This window comes from Trachypithecus francoisi, unplaced genomic scaffold (assembly GCF_009764315.1).
Source record: "Trachypithecus francoisi isolate TF-2019V2 unplaced genomic scaffold, Tfra_2.0 Lachesis_group20, whole genome shotgun sequence".
Classification (NCBI taxonomy): domain Eukaryota; kingdom Metazoa; phylum Chordata; class Mammalia; order Primates; family Cercopithecidae; genus Trachypithecus; species Trachypithecus francoisi.
This window is the reverse complement of record NW_022681466.1, coordinates 457,658-474,902: the sequence shown is the minus strand read 5'-3', so window position 1 is coordinate 474,902 and position 17,245 is coordinate 457,658. Positions and strand designations below refer to the sequence as shown.

At 35.0% G+C, this 17,245-nt stretch overlaps 1 protein-coding gene across 3 annotated transcripts in view; it reads left to right on the top strand.

Moving 5' to 3' along the window:
• Window positions 1-1,207: 1,207 nt before the first annotated feature.
• Window positions 1,208-17,245, top strand: part of ABCA6 (ATP binding cassette subfamily A member 6) — a 61,079-nt gene continuing 45,041 nt past the window's right edge. Inside the window, exons 1-9 of one of the 3 annotated variants that reach the window (XM_033181972.1) lie at window positions 1,208-1,456; window positions 2,452-2,592; window positions 4,203-4,407; window positions 5,767-5,928; window positions 7,255-7,358; window positions 8,129-8,355; window positions 12,237-12,378; window positions 13,183-13,368; window positions 16,971-17,118. In XM_033181972.1, coding sequence (XP_033037863.1) covers window positions 2,497-2,592; window positions 4,203-4,407; window positions 5,767-5,928; window positions 7,255-7,358; window positions 8,129-8,355; window positions 12,237-12,378; window positions 13,183-13,368; window positions 16,971-17,118 — 1,270 coding nt within the window. In that variant the 5' untranslated portion in view covers window positions 1,208-1,456; window positions 2,452-2,496. Of the gene's footprint in view, window positions 1,457-2,451; window positions 2,593-4,202; window positions 4,408-5,766; window positions 5,929-7,254; window positions 7,359-8,128; window positions 8,356-12,236; window positions 12,379-13,182; window positions 13,369-16,970; window positions 17,119-17,245 lie in introns of those variants that run through there. The other 2 variants (XM_033181973.1, XM_033181974.1) reach the window with 2 other exon arrangements.

The following is a 17,245-nucleotide window of genomic DNA, read 5'->3' as shown; positions in this document are numbered from 1 at the left end:
AGGAAGAGAAAGCATGCACAAGAAGCAATGGTAAGAAATGAAACTGATAAATATATTTAATCTAAATAATTATCATTGATATTGTAGCTGTAAATTTTAATACAATTATAAGAATGGTAGAATGAAAATGATTCCTAAAATAAAGTATAAAGGGTCTAAAACAATGATAACAACAAAAACTTTCATAAAAACCTTAACTGTATTCCAGGTGGTTTAAAAGTAACTTTGAGTTTTGTTATATTACTAATACAAAATGTTAAGAGTGTTATGACCTCCCTTCCCACACCCCATGAGAACTTTAGAACACCTATATTAGCAGTGTTTGTGCCAGTTTTCAATGTAAAAGAAGTGGCATTTCACTGTTGACTATTTTTAAAACAGAAGTAATTGCCAAGGAGAGAAATTACACACACACACACACACACACACACACACACGTATACACATAATAGTATCATGGCTGTAGTTGTCGTCGTCATTTAAATTATCTGCTTTGCTTCAGAAAGTTTCTCAGCTTTATGATCATTAACATCTGTGGATTGGGAGCCATGTCAAATATTTGAGATTTCCCAATTCATGGACTTTGGCTTCCTGTTTTGTCATTCACTGTGGCAGGTCAAGAAAAGTTTGCAAGTCTTTACAGAGCAGAGGGAGACACACTATGCTGTATGAATTGAACACGTTTCAGTTTGTTATAGTCTTCATGTACAAAAATTTATCTGAATCTTTTTATATGTTTTGTAGACCTTGGCAAACCACTGGTTTATTTTGTTCATGGGTGTTATGAAATCCTTCATCCACTGTGAAGAGGGTGGGAGAAATAAATTTGTGGAAAAGTCTTCATTTGTCTATCCTAGGAGTTTCTCCAAAGCATACTATGGATTGCTTAGCTTTGTTCGGAAAAAAATCAGCTCCAGAATATTTTGCTAACTTAGTCTGAATTAGTTAAATATACAACTAACTGGTAGTTGTGTTTATTCATCAGTAGTGAAAAGAAAATAGATACAGATTTCTCATACAAATTTAACTGCTTTGTTTGATTAGTTATTGTTTTTATTCTTTCTTGTTCCTGCCTCCATCTTGGTCTCATCATTTCTGAAGAACTAGTTCCATTTTCCTCCTAAAGCATTTTCTCCCTTATCCCTGTAGTTGAAAGGCTAAGTGAACAAACACAGAGTTTTTTTTTATTCCCAACCAACCACGGAACAGTCATTTCCTGGCAGAATAATTGGCTTAGGGAGAAAGAGACACAGAAAACAAAACAAGTTCATCATGTACAGCTTGGTCTGGCTACACCCCTTTTCCAGAAACCAGGCTGTGCAAGAGCTGCTGGAGTAGGCACCCATTTAAAGAAAAAATGAAGAAGCAGCAATAAAGAAGTTGTAATCATTACCTAGACAAACAGAGAACTGGGTTTGACAGTGTTTCTAGAGTGCTTTTTATTATTTTCCTGACAGTAAGTAAAGTTCTATTTTGTTGTGCTATGCCAAATATGTGGGTGGACACTGCTAAAATCAATCTGTTTTTCAGATGTTTCCCAATTCTTATGTGTTTTATGTTAAAGACCTAAGACTAAATTTTTCTGCTTTTTCCCAACCACTTTTTATTGTGTAGATTGTAACAGTAAGACATAGAAAAATGGAAAAAATTTGCTTCTGTGCTAGAGAATTATCTGAATATTTTGATGTAAAAATATGAAAGAATTTCATTTTGAGGTTACAGAAACTAAACAAATTATTTGTGTTTCTTTATTTGCAAACCTTTGGGCAAAATTACTTTCCCATGTGATTTCTTTTTGTTTCTTTTAAAACTAATTTTGTAGTTTCCTGAGTTATTCAGGGACTTCTGAGTTCAGAAAATTGAGAGAAATTGCTTTATTCTTCCTGTATCTCAGAACCAAGTTTCAAGTAGTTTGAGCCTGGATTATGGTTTACAGCCTAACTCTTTTGATAAAAATTGATTCAATCTGAAGGTAAAATTACAAGAAAACACTTTATTGAGGTTGTATCTAGTGTTTATTTATTATTCAGACAAATTTAAGTAATCAGACTTTTGATGTTAATTTGATTAGCTCTGAGATTTCTGTTTAAATGTAAAGAACAAGAAACTGCTATTAACAGGATGAAATTAATTTAATTACTCTATTCATGTACTTAAAGTTCCCTATACAAGGCCAAAAATGTGAAATTATCTTATAGGTTCTGAACTTGAATTACAGCTTTTCCATTTCAGTTCTCCAATTTATTGCAAAATTGTGATAATAATCACTCTGACTTCCCACCATCACCCACTCCCCTAAAAAGCTTAAGGTGAAATATTTGAGGTGAAATTTTACAGTCATAAATTATTGAAAAAGTATTTTAAATTTATGTTTACACTTTTTAAAGGTAGTGAATATTTTCCTCAACAGTATGATCAAGGTTTTCCTTATTACACTTATTTTTTTTCTAGGTTGTATTCCACCATGATTACTTTCTCCTTCAGTGAATAGGCTAAATGAATATGAAACAGAAAAGTGTGTATCAGCAAACTAAAGCACTTCTGTGCAAGAATTTTCTTAAGAAATGGAGGATGAAAAGAGAGAGCTTATTGGTATGTTTAAAAATTTGTCTCTTTCCACAGTTAGCACTCTTTTTTTTTTTTTTTTTTGAGACGGAGTCTTGCTCTGCCACCCAGGCTGGAGTGCAGTGGCCGGATCTCAGCTCACTGCAAGCTCCGCCTCCCGGGTTTACGCCATTCTCCTGCCTCAGCCTCCCGAGTAGCTGGGACTACAGGCGCCCGCCTCGTCGCCCGGCTAGTTTTTTGTATTTTTAAGTAGAGACAGGGTTTCACCGTATTAGCCAGGATGGTATCGATCTCCTGACCTCGTGATCCGCCCGTCTCGGCCTCCCAAAGTGCTGGGATTACAGGCTTGAGCCACCGCGCCCGGCCCACAGTCAGCACTCTTACAGTGTGTCAATATCTATTGATTCTCTTATGTTCTCTTTTGACTAGCAAATGGGATTTATTGATTTTACAGTTCTCTCTAGTTATGTTTGTTGAGTTGAGAGACTCACCAGTCTCTGAAGAATAACATAAAATTATTAAAGACTAAGAGAATTACTCATATAAAAAGAGATTAAGTGAACATTTAATTATATGGTAAATTACAGCAACTGCTAGAGCTACTACCAAATGTCATACACTTACAGCCAAGAAGTACAAAAAAAATGTTGCCAGGAGAAATGGAGACATTTTAATTCTGTGGATTTATTTTCAAGGACATGAATTTTCTACACAAAGATTGTTTTTAAGAATTATGATCAACTAACACCACTGATAGTTTGCATCAAGCAGATGGGCTAATCATAGATGACTAGCCTAAATCTCAGTGGCTTAACACAGCAAACATTTATTTTTAATTCCTCATGGTCTAATGAAAGTTGAGAGTGGAATTAAAGTAGGTTGGGTGGGTGAAGAAATCTCCACACAATCATTCAGGCACCTAGGCTTCATCCAGGGCCTCCACCACCATCCTGGACCTTGAAGACCTCTCGAGGATCCTCTGCATTCAGTCAGAAGATCAGGAAACAGTGGGACCAAGACAGTGAGAATGTAGAAATTTGTATATGTCCACGAACCAGACCTGGAAGTGGTACATATAACTTTTGCCCACATCCTGTGGGCCAGGAAATCATTTGGTTCCACTTAATTTCAGTAGGCTGAGAATGTAGTCTAGCATGGTGCCAAAGAGGTAATGATGATTGACACTGGTGAACAGCAATAGTAGTAGCCTCCACCAGCCAGTTCCTTTTCACATTCTTTAGTTTACAATACAAGGATATGACAACTGGCAAAAATATTGCTATTTGCCAACATAAACTCTATCTAGGATACTCCATGTCTTATAAATTCTATAGTCAGCTGTCCATGCATATAGACATTGTTATCCTGTTATTCACTCCATTAGTTTCTATGAGGGCTTCTGCAGGAATTCATGATTTAATGCAAAAGTTTTATTCTAGTATTAGAGAATGATAAATGTGGCTACTGTCTTAGTATTTATCTTTCATTTGATTCTCCATGCTCAGAGGCTTGGAGAGCAGAGAGAACATAACTGTATAGCACAATTGGAATTTGTTTTCAACAGTATTTGGTATTGACTGAGATCTTTAAGTAAACGCAACCTTAATTCCTTATTTTTCTTTTTTTGTGCATTACAGGAGTGGGGACTCTCAATACTTCTAGGACTGTGTATTGCTCTGTTTTCCAGTTCCATGAGAAATGTCCAGTTTCCTGGAATGGCTCCTCAGAATCTGGGAAGGGTAGATAAATTTAATAGCTCTTCTTTAAAGGTTGTGTATACACCAATATCTAATTTAACCCAGCAGATAATGAATAAAACAGCACTTGCTCCTCTTTTGAAAGGTAGGTGTACTCATGGCAAAAAAAGAATTACTGATAGAAGTGTATATACTATTGATAAGTTGTCAACACATTAATTTGAAGTTACAGTCATATGTTATGCTAATAACTTAAGTATTAAAATAGCATACAAATCTGGTTAGATTATTGCTTTCTCTCACAACAATTAGTCTTTGAAATATTTTCAGCTTGATGGGAGTCCAGTTTAGGGAGGTCCATATTTCTATTGGAATATAACTAAACCCAGATTTATACTTTTAGATTTGCAGGATAGTATCTAGAAGGAATATAATCATTGAAAATTGTGTGTGTTTTTAACATGTCATACAATGATTAACATTTGTATCTCAGGAGAAAAACATCTAAATAAATAAAATAGGTCATGGTTATTGAACAACATTTCATAACTTTGAAAAGTAGAAATGAATAATCTCATGATTATTCTGTTCTGAATGTAGTACAATCAGTAAACATCTTTAAAAGTCTTTTTTTTTTTTTTTTTTTTTTTTGAGACGGAGTCTCGCTATGTCGCCCAGGCTGGAGTGCAGTGGCCGGATCTCAGCTCACTGCAAGCTCCGCCTCCCGGGTTTACGCCATTCTCCTGCCTCAGCCTCCTGAGTAGCTGGGACTACAGGCGCCCGCCACCTCGCCCGGCTAGTTTTTTTTGTATTTTTTAGTAGAGACGGGGTTTCACCATGTTAGCCAGGATGGTCTCGATCTCCTGACCTCGTGATCAGCCCGTCTCGGCCTCCCAAAGTGCTGGGATTACAGGCTTGAGCCACCGCGCCCGGCCTAAAAGTCTTTATTCTAAATGAGATCATTATGTTGTAACCAAAATAAGCAAAATGCATATTTTATTAATGGGCAAATTGGGTGCAGTTTGGCTATTTACTCTTTAATCCTCCATTCCTGACAAGTGAAATTCCTGGCTATTGAAAGTAGAGTCACTTTTAAAAAATCTTGTTTTCTGCAGAAGGCAAAGGTCACGTAAATTGTCTTTGCTTCAGTAAATCTGAAATAAGGAATCCCTGACTGTATAGTAACTACAACAATTACTTCGTTTTTGTACTCTGATTCTGTTATGCATACTTAATCTGGCACAATGTTTTTTTATGTACCTAAAACTTGCCCTGATACTTGTCATTATGAAAAGAAAACATGTAATTCTTATGCATGTCTTCTGATTGTAGAATCTAAACCATTAAAAGAAAATTTCCCTCCTCGCATTTGGGTTCAAGTTTGATTTAAATGGAAAATGATTTTAAGTCTAATGAAATTATATGGGGAAACAGCTGAATATCACATTATGTTGTAGCAAAACTCTGTTACAATTTCTGTCTATTTTTACCTTGTAATTCACAGGAACAAGTGTCATTGGGGCACCAAATAAAACATACATGAATGAAATACTTCTGGAAAACTTTCCATATGCTATGGGAATCATCTTTAATGAAACTTTCTCTTATAAGTTAGTATTTTTCCAGGGATATAACGTTCCACTTTGGAAAGAAGAAGATTTCTCAGGTGACTTTCCATATCAAATATAATTATGGCACTTTTCATGTTTTCTGCATAAAGAACAGGTGAGGGTGGGCAACAGAGATGCTTTCAATGACACATGAGAAAATAAAGAAAGCCCATTTCATTACTGAACTTATTTCAAGGTCAATTGTATGTTCCTGCTACAGGATGACTGCAAAAATTGTAGTCATCCAACATATATGTTTTGAGCACGCAGATGCATGTGTCAAAGGGCGCATGAGTAACAAAGACTGACAGGCCCCAGCCTCAGGTGAGATTCCAGTTTAGCAGCAAAGACAGACATTGAACAAGTACAAGAAAAAGTGTTTCATGGGCACTCAGGCCGGGGGTTCCTAATAGTGAGATTAGAGAAATCTTACCTGGGGAAATGATGTTTAAAGGGAGACCAGAATGTATAGCAGGTGTGAGGTGCTAGAAGCATTGTGTTTCAGATAGAACAAAGGTAATTGTGAAGGCCCTGAGGTGAGAAAGGACATCTGTTCCTATATCTGGAAGAAGAGCAGTATAGCTGAACAAGGAACATGAAAAGGAATGTAATGGGAGAGTGAAGCTGAAGTCATTCAAGTGCTACCTCCTGTGGCATCTTGTAAATCTAGGCAAGGAATAGCCACTGAGTCACTTTAATCAGGGCAAAAATGTAATTTGGTTTCCAAGATTAGGGGAGCACTCCGGATATAGCCCGGAGAATAGATTGCTAAGAGGCTCTGGAGAATGTCAAGAAACAAGGAGTCCATTATGGCTGGAGCAGAGTGTTTGCTTTCATCTCCTTTTTATTTTCTAAGACTTTCTAAGCAGGCTGTGGTCTGCAAGAATAAAATTGCCTTATTAAAAACTTTCATTTATTTTCTTCCTTTTTCTATGTAGTTAACAGTCTACTGGTGAGCTAGGCATGGTGGCTCATGCCTGTAATCCCAGCACTTTGAGAGGCCAAGGTGTGTGGATCACCTGAGGTCAGGAGTTCAAGACAAGCCTGGCCAAGATGGTGAAACCCCATCTCTACTAAAAATACAAAAATTAGCTAGCAATGTGGCCTGTGCCTATATTCCCAGCTACTCTTTGGGCTGAGGTAGGAGAATCACATGAACCCAGGAGGTGGAGGTTGCAGTGAGCTGAGATCACACCACTGCACTCCAACCTGGGCAACAGAGTGAGACTTCATCTCAAAAACAAAAACAAAAACAAAACACCACCTCCGAAAAAGTTTACTGGTAGAGTCTCCTCTAGAATGTTTTCTTTCCAATACTTGTTTCATATTCTCCAACTGCCCTCATCCCATAATGTTGGCTGTGCTTTTCTTTGTGCTTACAGCTCATTGCTGGGATGGATATGGTGAGTTTTCATGTAAATTGACCAAATACTGGAATAGAGGATTTGTGGCTTTACAAACAGCTATTAATACTGCCATTATAGAAGTAAGTGCTTGATTGAAAAATTCTACTAATTAATGTCAATTACTTCCAGAGATCTCAAGCTTTTGATGAAAGATAATTGTCTTAGTCCGTTTGTACTGCTACAACAAAATACTTGAGACTGGGTAATTTGTAAAGGACAGAAATTTATTTCTGGAGGCTGAGAAGTGCAAGATCAAGGTGTTGGCAGGTTGAAAGACTGGTGAAGGTCCATTCCTCATAGATAGCACTGTCTAAGTGTCCTCACGTGATGGAATAACGGAGAGCAAAACCTGCCTCAGCTAGTTCCCTCTAGCCTTTAACAAGGCACTAATCCATTCATGAGGGCTACACCCTCATGACCCAACCACTACCCCAAAGGCCCTCCCTCCTAATACCATCACAATGAGAATTAAGTTTCAACAAGAATTTAGGAGGGGCCATTTTCAAACCATAGCAATGATACATAATCAGATTTTCCTGTGGTTATATAATGAAGTAGATATTCAGACCAAGGAACACATTGCATATCTATTTGAAAACTTTAAAGCTAATGTTACTGGTTTTAAAACTAATATTGAAGTGGCTGTAGAGTCACAGGAGGCTGCAAATACAATGTACAGGGAAGTCCATGTAGCCTTCATCCAGTTGCCTTTACTGGGAACATCTTGCATAATTATAATACAGTAAGAAAAATTGGAGAACTGACATTAGTAAAATACACAGAGCTTACTCATAGTTCACCAGTTTCTATCTTTTAAATAATAATTATGTTTGTTTAAACTCTACTTTAGATCACAACCAATCACCCTGTGATGGAGGAGTTGATGTCAGTTACTGCTATAACTATGAAGACATTACCTTTCATAACTAAAAATCTTCTTCACAATGAGATATTTATTTTATTCTTCTTGCTTCATTTCTCCCCACTTGTATATTTTATATCGCTCAATGTAACAAAAGAGAGAAAAAAGTCTAAGAATTTGATGAAAATGATGGGTCTCCAAGATTCAGCATTCTGGTGAGTAACTAATTCAAGTAGCACAAATTAATAAACAGGAAAATTAAGAAGCAGTGAAAAAGTATTGTTGCAGAGCATCATGGTTTAAACTTGATGCATTGGCTACTTTTTCTTTTGTTCTGAGTTTTTTATTTAGTCTGTTAAATTTTGCCATGCAAAATAGTGCTTATAATGTGCTGAGCACTTTTTCTGTGCCATGAATATGTTAAGCCAACCCTGACATAGAGGAACTGTCATTCATTTTATAAGCAAGGAAAATGAAGTTCAAAGAGAATAAGAGAATTGCCCAATGTGAGATGAAGGGTAAGTGCTGGAGCTGAGACTCCAGCCCAAGTGTCCTGAATGCAACTTGTTTACTCGCGTGGTCTCCTTACAGTTAACAGTTGATTTCTCCAGATTTTCTCATGTTGAAGAGAGTATAATCCTATAATATAAAAGTTGACTTGTGTACAGGGGTTTGGCCACAAGGCATAGATTTTTTGGAGCAAGTAAATACTATATGTTGGAATTAAATGAGAGAGCTCACACAATATACCTAGGACATACAACACAAAGGCTGGCATGTAAGAAGGCCTTAGTAAGGGCATTTGCTTTACATATTGATATTTATATCTTGCCCCCAATCCACATATAATTTAAAGTGATTTTGAAATAATGTGTGTACACATATATATGTGCTATATGTACATATTTACATACATTACATATGTATATATACATGAGCAGGTGTACACATACATACACATATGTACACACACACTCATGTATGTATGTAGGTAGACAGATATGTATTTGTATTATAATAAAGACAAATAATTAGGAGTAGAAATAAAGACCTAGCAAATAGGCCAGGCACACTGGCTCACACCTGTAATCCTAGCACTTTGGGAGGCCCAGGCAGGTAGATCACCTAAGGTCAGGATTCGAGACCAGCATGACCGACATGGTGAAACTCCATCTCTACTAAAAATACAAAAATAAGCTGGGTGTGGTGGCGTGTGCCAGTAATCCCAGCTAGGAGGCTGAAGGAGGCTGGGAGGCTGAGGCAGGAGAATTGCTGGAACCTGGGAGGCAGAGGTTGCAGTGAGCTGAGATCATACCACTGCACTCCAGCCTGGGTGACAGAGTGAGACTCCATCTCAAAAAAAAAAAAAAGAAGGACCTATCAAGTAATCAGTAAGTAAGATTAGCAGATAGGAATGAAAATCATACAAGCTCTAAGCTTCCAAAAGGCTTTTGCAATACTATCAGTGACAAAATTCATACTGTCTGCCTAGAGAAAGTAAAAAAGGAAAAATAATTTGTTAATTTTACCCCAAAAGAAATATAACATTTGTTATATTAAATCCTGGGAGATTTTTTCTATCTACTCCCCGTATCAAGCAAACACTCTTTATGGATTTGGAACTACCTGGAATGGATGAGAAATTCTGAATTGAACAATTCCTTGTGAGCCACATGTTACCTGAAATGAAACTATGGTCCGGTAAATTTTTAATTTTCTATAAAATATATTTTATTAATGGAGAGAATCTTAATTCTAATATACATAAATTGTAAGATAGAAAAAGAGGAACCTGTGTTTTCAAATAAAAAAGAGAGAAGGAGAAGTTTTTGCAGTGGAACTTCGGGAAATACAAAATAATGTACATAGAGCCTCCCATGGAGTCAGGAGGGAACCTCTGTAAAAGGGACCTGCTTTCTGTCCAGGGCATGTCCTATGGGACAGTGTCCCTGCAGTCACCTAAGACCAGAGAGGCATGAGTCAACTCTATATTAAAGTCAGAAAGGTATGGGACATTTAGGTGTGAATTCATTCTCAGGATAAGTGATTCTTAGTAAGTATGCGACCTAAAAACTTAGCAAAATAAATTCGTATATGCATCATTAAAATTAAGAAGAAAAAAGATTCTGAAATGTTTCTACTAAGTGCAGGGTATCTAGTGGAAATAAACTTTATGACAAGTTCTTTTTGCTAATGTAATACATGTGAAATGTAATCAGTATTTATTCTTTAAGTATAATGCCTGAATTGCTTTGTTTTTAGCAAGATGGTTTTTATACACTTATTATTCCACTCCACCCCTGCAAGTGGTTCCTTTTTCTAAGTACTGGCAATTTCTAGGTAATTTCTTTCATTTGTAGTTTTCATATCCTGTGGTTTTTCAGTTCCTACCTAAAGTAGTTCTCTTCTGGATTCAGGAAGTGGGCTTTACAGAATGTGATATGTTTTTTTTAAATGCTGATATTTCTAACACAGGCTTAATCATTGTAATGGCGTGAAATTTAAAGAGAAGTCAAATAACCAGTAAATCCAGTGTAAACATGTTCTATTGGGACATGTTGATGCAAAGTCCTGATTTTAATACTTGTGCTATATGCTTCAGCTATTGAATTCTCATTTTATTAGTCAATGTTAAGTAGAGGAAAGGTCTCTTGACAGAGATAAGGCCTACATCTTCATGAACTTTGTTACCAATTTATTTTGTGACCTTAGATAAATCCCTTAACTAATAATAGGGATTGCCGTTTCCTCATTTGTAAAATGAGACACTTGGGCTAGAACACACTATAGTCTTATTAGATCTAAGATTGAATACTCTTTCTTGATAATCACTTCATAAAAATATCAACACTAGCACCTCTAAGGCGAAATCATGCAAATATTTAAGAGTGCAGCATACTTTATACAAATTTAAGTGAAGGAATCATAAATAGGAATAGGGAGAATAGAATGGGCTTAGTAGAGTTGTGAAATTTCGATTTTCTACTACAAAAGAGACTGGAGGTGCTGCCTGCTGAGATTCTCATGGACAGTCAAATTATCAACTTCCCCAGTGTTTTTAGAGGTACTTGATTGATCAGAGGCTTTTAAGTTGCTTACAATTCTACAATTAGGATGGTATGGCAATATCTAACAAAGCTGAAGTTACAAAATGCTTTGAAACACTCTTGTACATTTTTCTCAAAAAAGACAAGTACGAGAATGTTCTTGGCATTGTAATAAAAAAAATGGAAACAACCTAAAATTCCATGGGCAGCAGAATTTTGGGTCATATTCTCATAATGAAATATTATACAGCAGTGTATAATATTGTTAATGCTGATTGATAAAGACAGCTTGTGGAAGAATACATACATATGATATTGTTGATACTGTTTAATACAATAGTCATACTATTTATATACAACACATGCGCACAGAGCTGTTGTCTAACATGTAGGTACGAACAAGGTACAAGGGCCCAGCTGTGCTTACAAGTAGCTTAATTAATTTTTTTTTTAATTTAATTTAATTGTCTTTTTTTTTTTTTTTTTGAGATGGAGTCACTCTGTCGCCCAGGCTGAAGTGCAGTGGCGTGATCTCGGCTCACTGCAACCTCGGCTTCCCAGGTTCGAGCGACTCTCCTGCCTCAGCTTCCTGAGTAGCTGGTACTACAGGCATGCACCACCACACCCGGCTACATTTTTTTGTATTTTCAGTAGAGATGAGTTTCACCATGTTGATCAGGCTGGTCTGGAACTCTTGACCTCAAATGATCCACCTGCCTTGTCCTCCCAAAGTGCTGGGATTACAAGCGTGAGCCACCGTGCCTAGCCTTGGCATCCTTTTTTATTGGTTGGTGCCTGTAGCAGTGTTCAGTATATATCATCTCTGTGTGCATATGTGGTAAAGGCAATGAAAATGAATGGCAATTATAAAGAAGGAGAATTGCGATTGAAAAAGGATATGAAATGAGCTTCTGCTGTAGGATTAACAGTATAGTTATTAATCTAGAAGGTACAAGGGTAGTCATACATTGTTCTTTAGATGCTTTTGTGTATATTAACTATTTTGTAAATAAGTTAATATAATTTATATAATTTTTGTTTTTATTTAGGCTCTCCTGGGGTTTAATCTATGCTGGCTTCATCTTTATTATTTCCATATTCATTACAATTATCATAACATTCACCAAAATTATAGTCATGACTGGCTTCATGGTCATATTTATACTCTTTTACTTATATGGCTTATCTTTGGTAAGTTCATACATTTATTACCACTTTCTCTGCTTTATATCTTCGCTATATGTAGCTAATATTAATGCCCTAGTAGGTTATTGCAATCACTACTTTCATGTCCATTGTGTGTGCATGTGTGTGTCCTTGTGTGTACTCGAGATAGTTTCTATGGAGTGAAAACATTATGTAATCCAAATAAAATTTGACCTGCCTTTTGCATGAAGGTCTGAACTAATGAAATGATGTATCAAAAAGGAAAAACAATGCTGACTCTAAAATATCAAAGGCTTTTCTGTATGATTATTGAGGTTATTTTTTAGGGGTGGACCCCATTTTTTTTCCCTTAAGGGTGCCCCTCGCATGGTAGCTGATCACAATATCTCTTCTCCCTCTAATATTCTGTCTCATACTCACTTCTCATTTCACTCCCCTCTCCCTTCTCTGAACAAGGTCCTCTAATTTCCACCTACCAGGATGTTTTCTGCAGAAAGTATGTAGCTGCTCCTTCCTACATTAATTTAGCTTCATTACATTAATTTAGACCCAAGTCTGCATTTCTACCCTATCCTCAGCTCTTATTCCAGCTTTTCCCCCACCCTTTCCTCAGCAACAAAAGCCCTGCATTTGAGTAGGACAAATAAGGATCCTCTTTCAAAAGAAGTTGAGGAAAGAACAGACTCGTTATACCTTAATATTTTCACGACTTTCTCACTGATAAATACTTATGTTATGACATAAAAATCCTTATTTGATTGGGCTGCCAATGATTCTCAGTGAGTTAAATATATTTTATAGCAGTTGAACGTCTTCTCTCTCCTGCAGGTAGCTTTGGTGTTCCTGATGAGTGTGTTGTTAAAGAAAGCTGTCCTTACCAATTTGGTTGTGTTTCTCCTTACCCTCTTTTGGGGATGTCTGGGGTTCACTGTATTTTATGAACAACTTCCTTCATCTCTGGAGTGGATTTTGAGTATTTGTAGCCCTTTTGCCTTTACTGCTGGAATGACTCAGGTAAGAGCCTAGTTAATTGGTTTATTACTGAAATGTCAAAAGAAGTAGATAACTTTATACCCTGTAGGATCAGCACTATTCAAACTAAGAACTTTTATTCTAAGCAATTTTTCTAAAGTTAAACTTTAAAATGTTATTATTACATTGTAGAAAAAAGTCACCTCACAAAGAAACTTAAATTTAAAAAATCCTCCAGATTTCACCTCTCAGATATATTTTCATTTTGAAGTATTTTCTTCTAGGTTTTATTCCTATATACAAATACTTACTTTTATTACTATTCATTTAACATAATGAAAATATCTGCTAGTTTATTAAAATTTTTATATGAACCTACTTTTATTGTATAAACTATGATATGAAAAACTTTCCAAACACAAGTATAGTTTAATAGATAATTAAAAAGTAAATCAAAGTATCCATGAACTAGATCAAGGAATAGAATGTCACCACCAGTCACAAACCCCTAGGAACACTCCTTCGTAAAGGTAAAAATTTTATGATATTGACTTCTTTGCTTTTCATTACCACCTAAGTATGTATTCCTAAATAAAATTTTCGGTTTTGCATATTTTAAACTTCATAGGAGTGATGTTGCACAAAGTGTATTTTTGAAAATCTCTCTTTTTTCATTCAACATAACGTTTTTAGGTGGCAGCAGAGTTTTTGTGTAGCTATAGTGTAGTGTTATGTAGCATCCTATTGTGTTAATATACTATCAATTTTCTTATCAATAGATTATGATAATTTTTAGTTTTTGAGCATTTTTAATAAAGCTGCTACAAACATTCTAGTACACATTTCCTACTGAATATGGACATTCCATTCTGTTCATTATGTTAATATAACAAACAGAATAGTGGGGCTGAGAGTATACAAATATTAATCTTAGTAGTTACCACCAAATATTTTTCCAAAGTGGTTGCATCAATTTAGTTTTACATCAACAGTGTTTCAGAATTCCAGTTTTTCTAACACTCCACCGGGATTTAGTGTTGTCAGTCTTTCACATTTTAGTCATTCTGATGGTTATGCAATGATATCTCATTGTAGTGTTAATTTGCATTTTCCCAGTTCTTGATGACATTGAATGCCTTTGTATATGCTTAGTGGATTACGAATTTTCTTTTTTATAAATTACCTATCCAGGTCTTTGACCCATCTTTTCCTCTGAGTTTTCTATCTTCTCCTGATTGCTTTTTAAGGATTCCTTATACATGTTGAACATCCGACATTTTTCCGTTATTTGTTGCTAGCTTTTATCCTCTTTTAATGGTACCTGTGATGAACAGAGATACATAATTATGATACATCATAATTGAGAAATACCAATTTTTCAAGTTTCTCTTTTATGTAGAATGTTTTTTTAAAATCAGTAAGGAATCATTGCCTACACCAAGTTTACAAATATATTTTCTGGCTGTTTTTCTAGAATTTTGACTGGTTCAGCTTTTACATTAAGATATAAAATCCATTTCAATATAACTTTTGTGTGTGTATAGGTAGAGACAATATTAATTTTGCTATACAAATATCCAATTTCTCCAGCTCAATTTATCAACTAGACTATCCTTTCCCTGAATGAATTGCAATCTTTCTTTTATTATAACTCAACCAATCATGTATTGGCCAAAATGCCTATCCTTGCACTGTGGCCACATTGTCTTAATTGTTTTGCTTTATCATATGTCTTGTTATCTGGCAGTAACAGTTTTACCTCTTTAATCTCTTTCTCAAGAGAGCCTTGTCTATTCTAATTTCTTTGCAATGATGTAAATTCTAGAATTAGCTTATCAAGTTACATAATCACACACTTAGATGCCCGTGCAAAGCTATTAAGAGTGTGATGCAGTTGAATTTTTTGATCAGTTTGAAGAAAATTGTCATCTTTTTTCAGCCATGAACATAATCTATCTTTGCATTCATTTAAGTGATTTTCAATTTTCTTTAATAATTATCTTATTTTTATTTTTATTTTTATTTTGAGACAGGATCTTGCCCTGTCACCCAGGCTGGAGTGTACGAAGACAGCTCACTGCAGCCTCAAACTCCTGGGCTTAAGTGATCTTCCCACCTCAGCCTCGCAAGTAGCTAGGACTATAGCCATACACCAGCACACCTGGCTAATTTTTTATTTTTGTAGAGAGTTGGTCTCACTGTGTCACTCAGGCTAATCTCAACCTCCTGGGTTCAAAAAAGTGATCCTCCCAACTCAGCCTACCAAAGTGCTGGGATTACAGGTGTGATCCATGCACCTGGCCTGTTTTAGTTTTCACTGTAGAGGTCTTACACGTTTTTATTTGATTCGTTCCGATGCTTTTTGATATTTTTCATGCTATTATAAATAGCATCTATGTTTAAATTCTTATTTTTAAACATTTGTTGTTAATGTAGAGAGATGCAACTGATTTCTGTACGTTGGTGTTATATCCAGCATTCTTGTTATATTCTCTTATTAAACCCAATATTTTTCTGAGTTTTATACTGGAATTATATATAATCATGTTGTCTTCAAATAATGATGGCTTATATTTTTCCCATCGCAATCCTTATGCTTTCTATTTCTTTTTCCTACTTTCCTGCACAGGTCCGGACCTCTAGTACAATAATGAATAGAAATACAGGCAAAATAAAAGCTTTCAACGTTGTGCCGTTAAATATGATGCTTATTGTTGGTCTTGGTACATGTAATTCATCAGCTTAAGGAAGATTCATCTTCTTAGTTTGTGAAGATATTTTCTTTGTTATGAATAGATATAATATTGTACCAAATTGTTTTTCTGTGTCTATTATATTGATCACATTATTTTCCTATTTAATCTGTTTTATGTTGAATTACATTGATTGATTTTCAAATGTTGACCCAATTTTGGATTCCTAGAATAAATTCAACTTTATCATGAAAATGTTAACATTTTAACATAGACTGAGAAGCTGTATAGTGTGCAGGGTAAGGAACTGGACTTAGGAGTAGACTTTCTCTGTTCTAATTTCACTTTGCCACTTTTGGCTACTCAACTTTGCTGTGCCTTAGTTTTATCGTATGTAAAATGCAGGTTAAAATCTTACTATTTTTATAAGCTTTATTGCTTATCTGATAGAGTTTTAAGAAAGATTAAATGGGATAATATATAAAACACTTAGAACAGTGCCTAGAACATAGTTGCTGTTATTATATAGCAAAATTCTAAATACAAACTTTTATTTGAAACAATAACTAGAAAAGGAGGTAAGTTCTCTTTTTATCTAATTAGAGGCTTCCAAGAATTTATTATATTCTTTCCAACATTTGTATTTCCTTTGTTGCCCAGAATAGATATTTGTAATATTGCAATGATTTTATGAAAACAAACAAATGAATTATAATTTAAATTCTTATACTTAGAACATTGTTTTTATTAAATACATATTTATTTCTAATTATTTTTCACTGTAAAATAGAAATATTTTGACCAATACCTTTATTTCCTTATTTATATATTTGACTAGTAACTACTAAGTGCCTCTTGAAAAAGCTAGTTAATAAATTAATACTTTTTGCTGCTATGCCAGGCTATTTATTTATTTATTTTAAACATTTATTTTTATTGTTTGAATCTTAGATTATCAAACTGGATTATAACTTGAATGGTGTAATTTTTCCTGACCCTTCAGGAGACTCATATACAATGATAGCAACTTTTTCCATATTGCTTTTGGATGGTTTCATCTACTTGCTATTGGCATTATACTTTGACAAAATTTTACCCTGTAAGTAATAGTGAGTTTTTCTCTGACCTCTATAGTTATTAATTACATTGAATATATTTTTTAAGATTATATAGACTTTTAAAATGAATATTAAATATTTCCCATTTCAAACTAATAAGTTCATTAT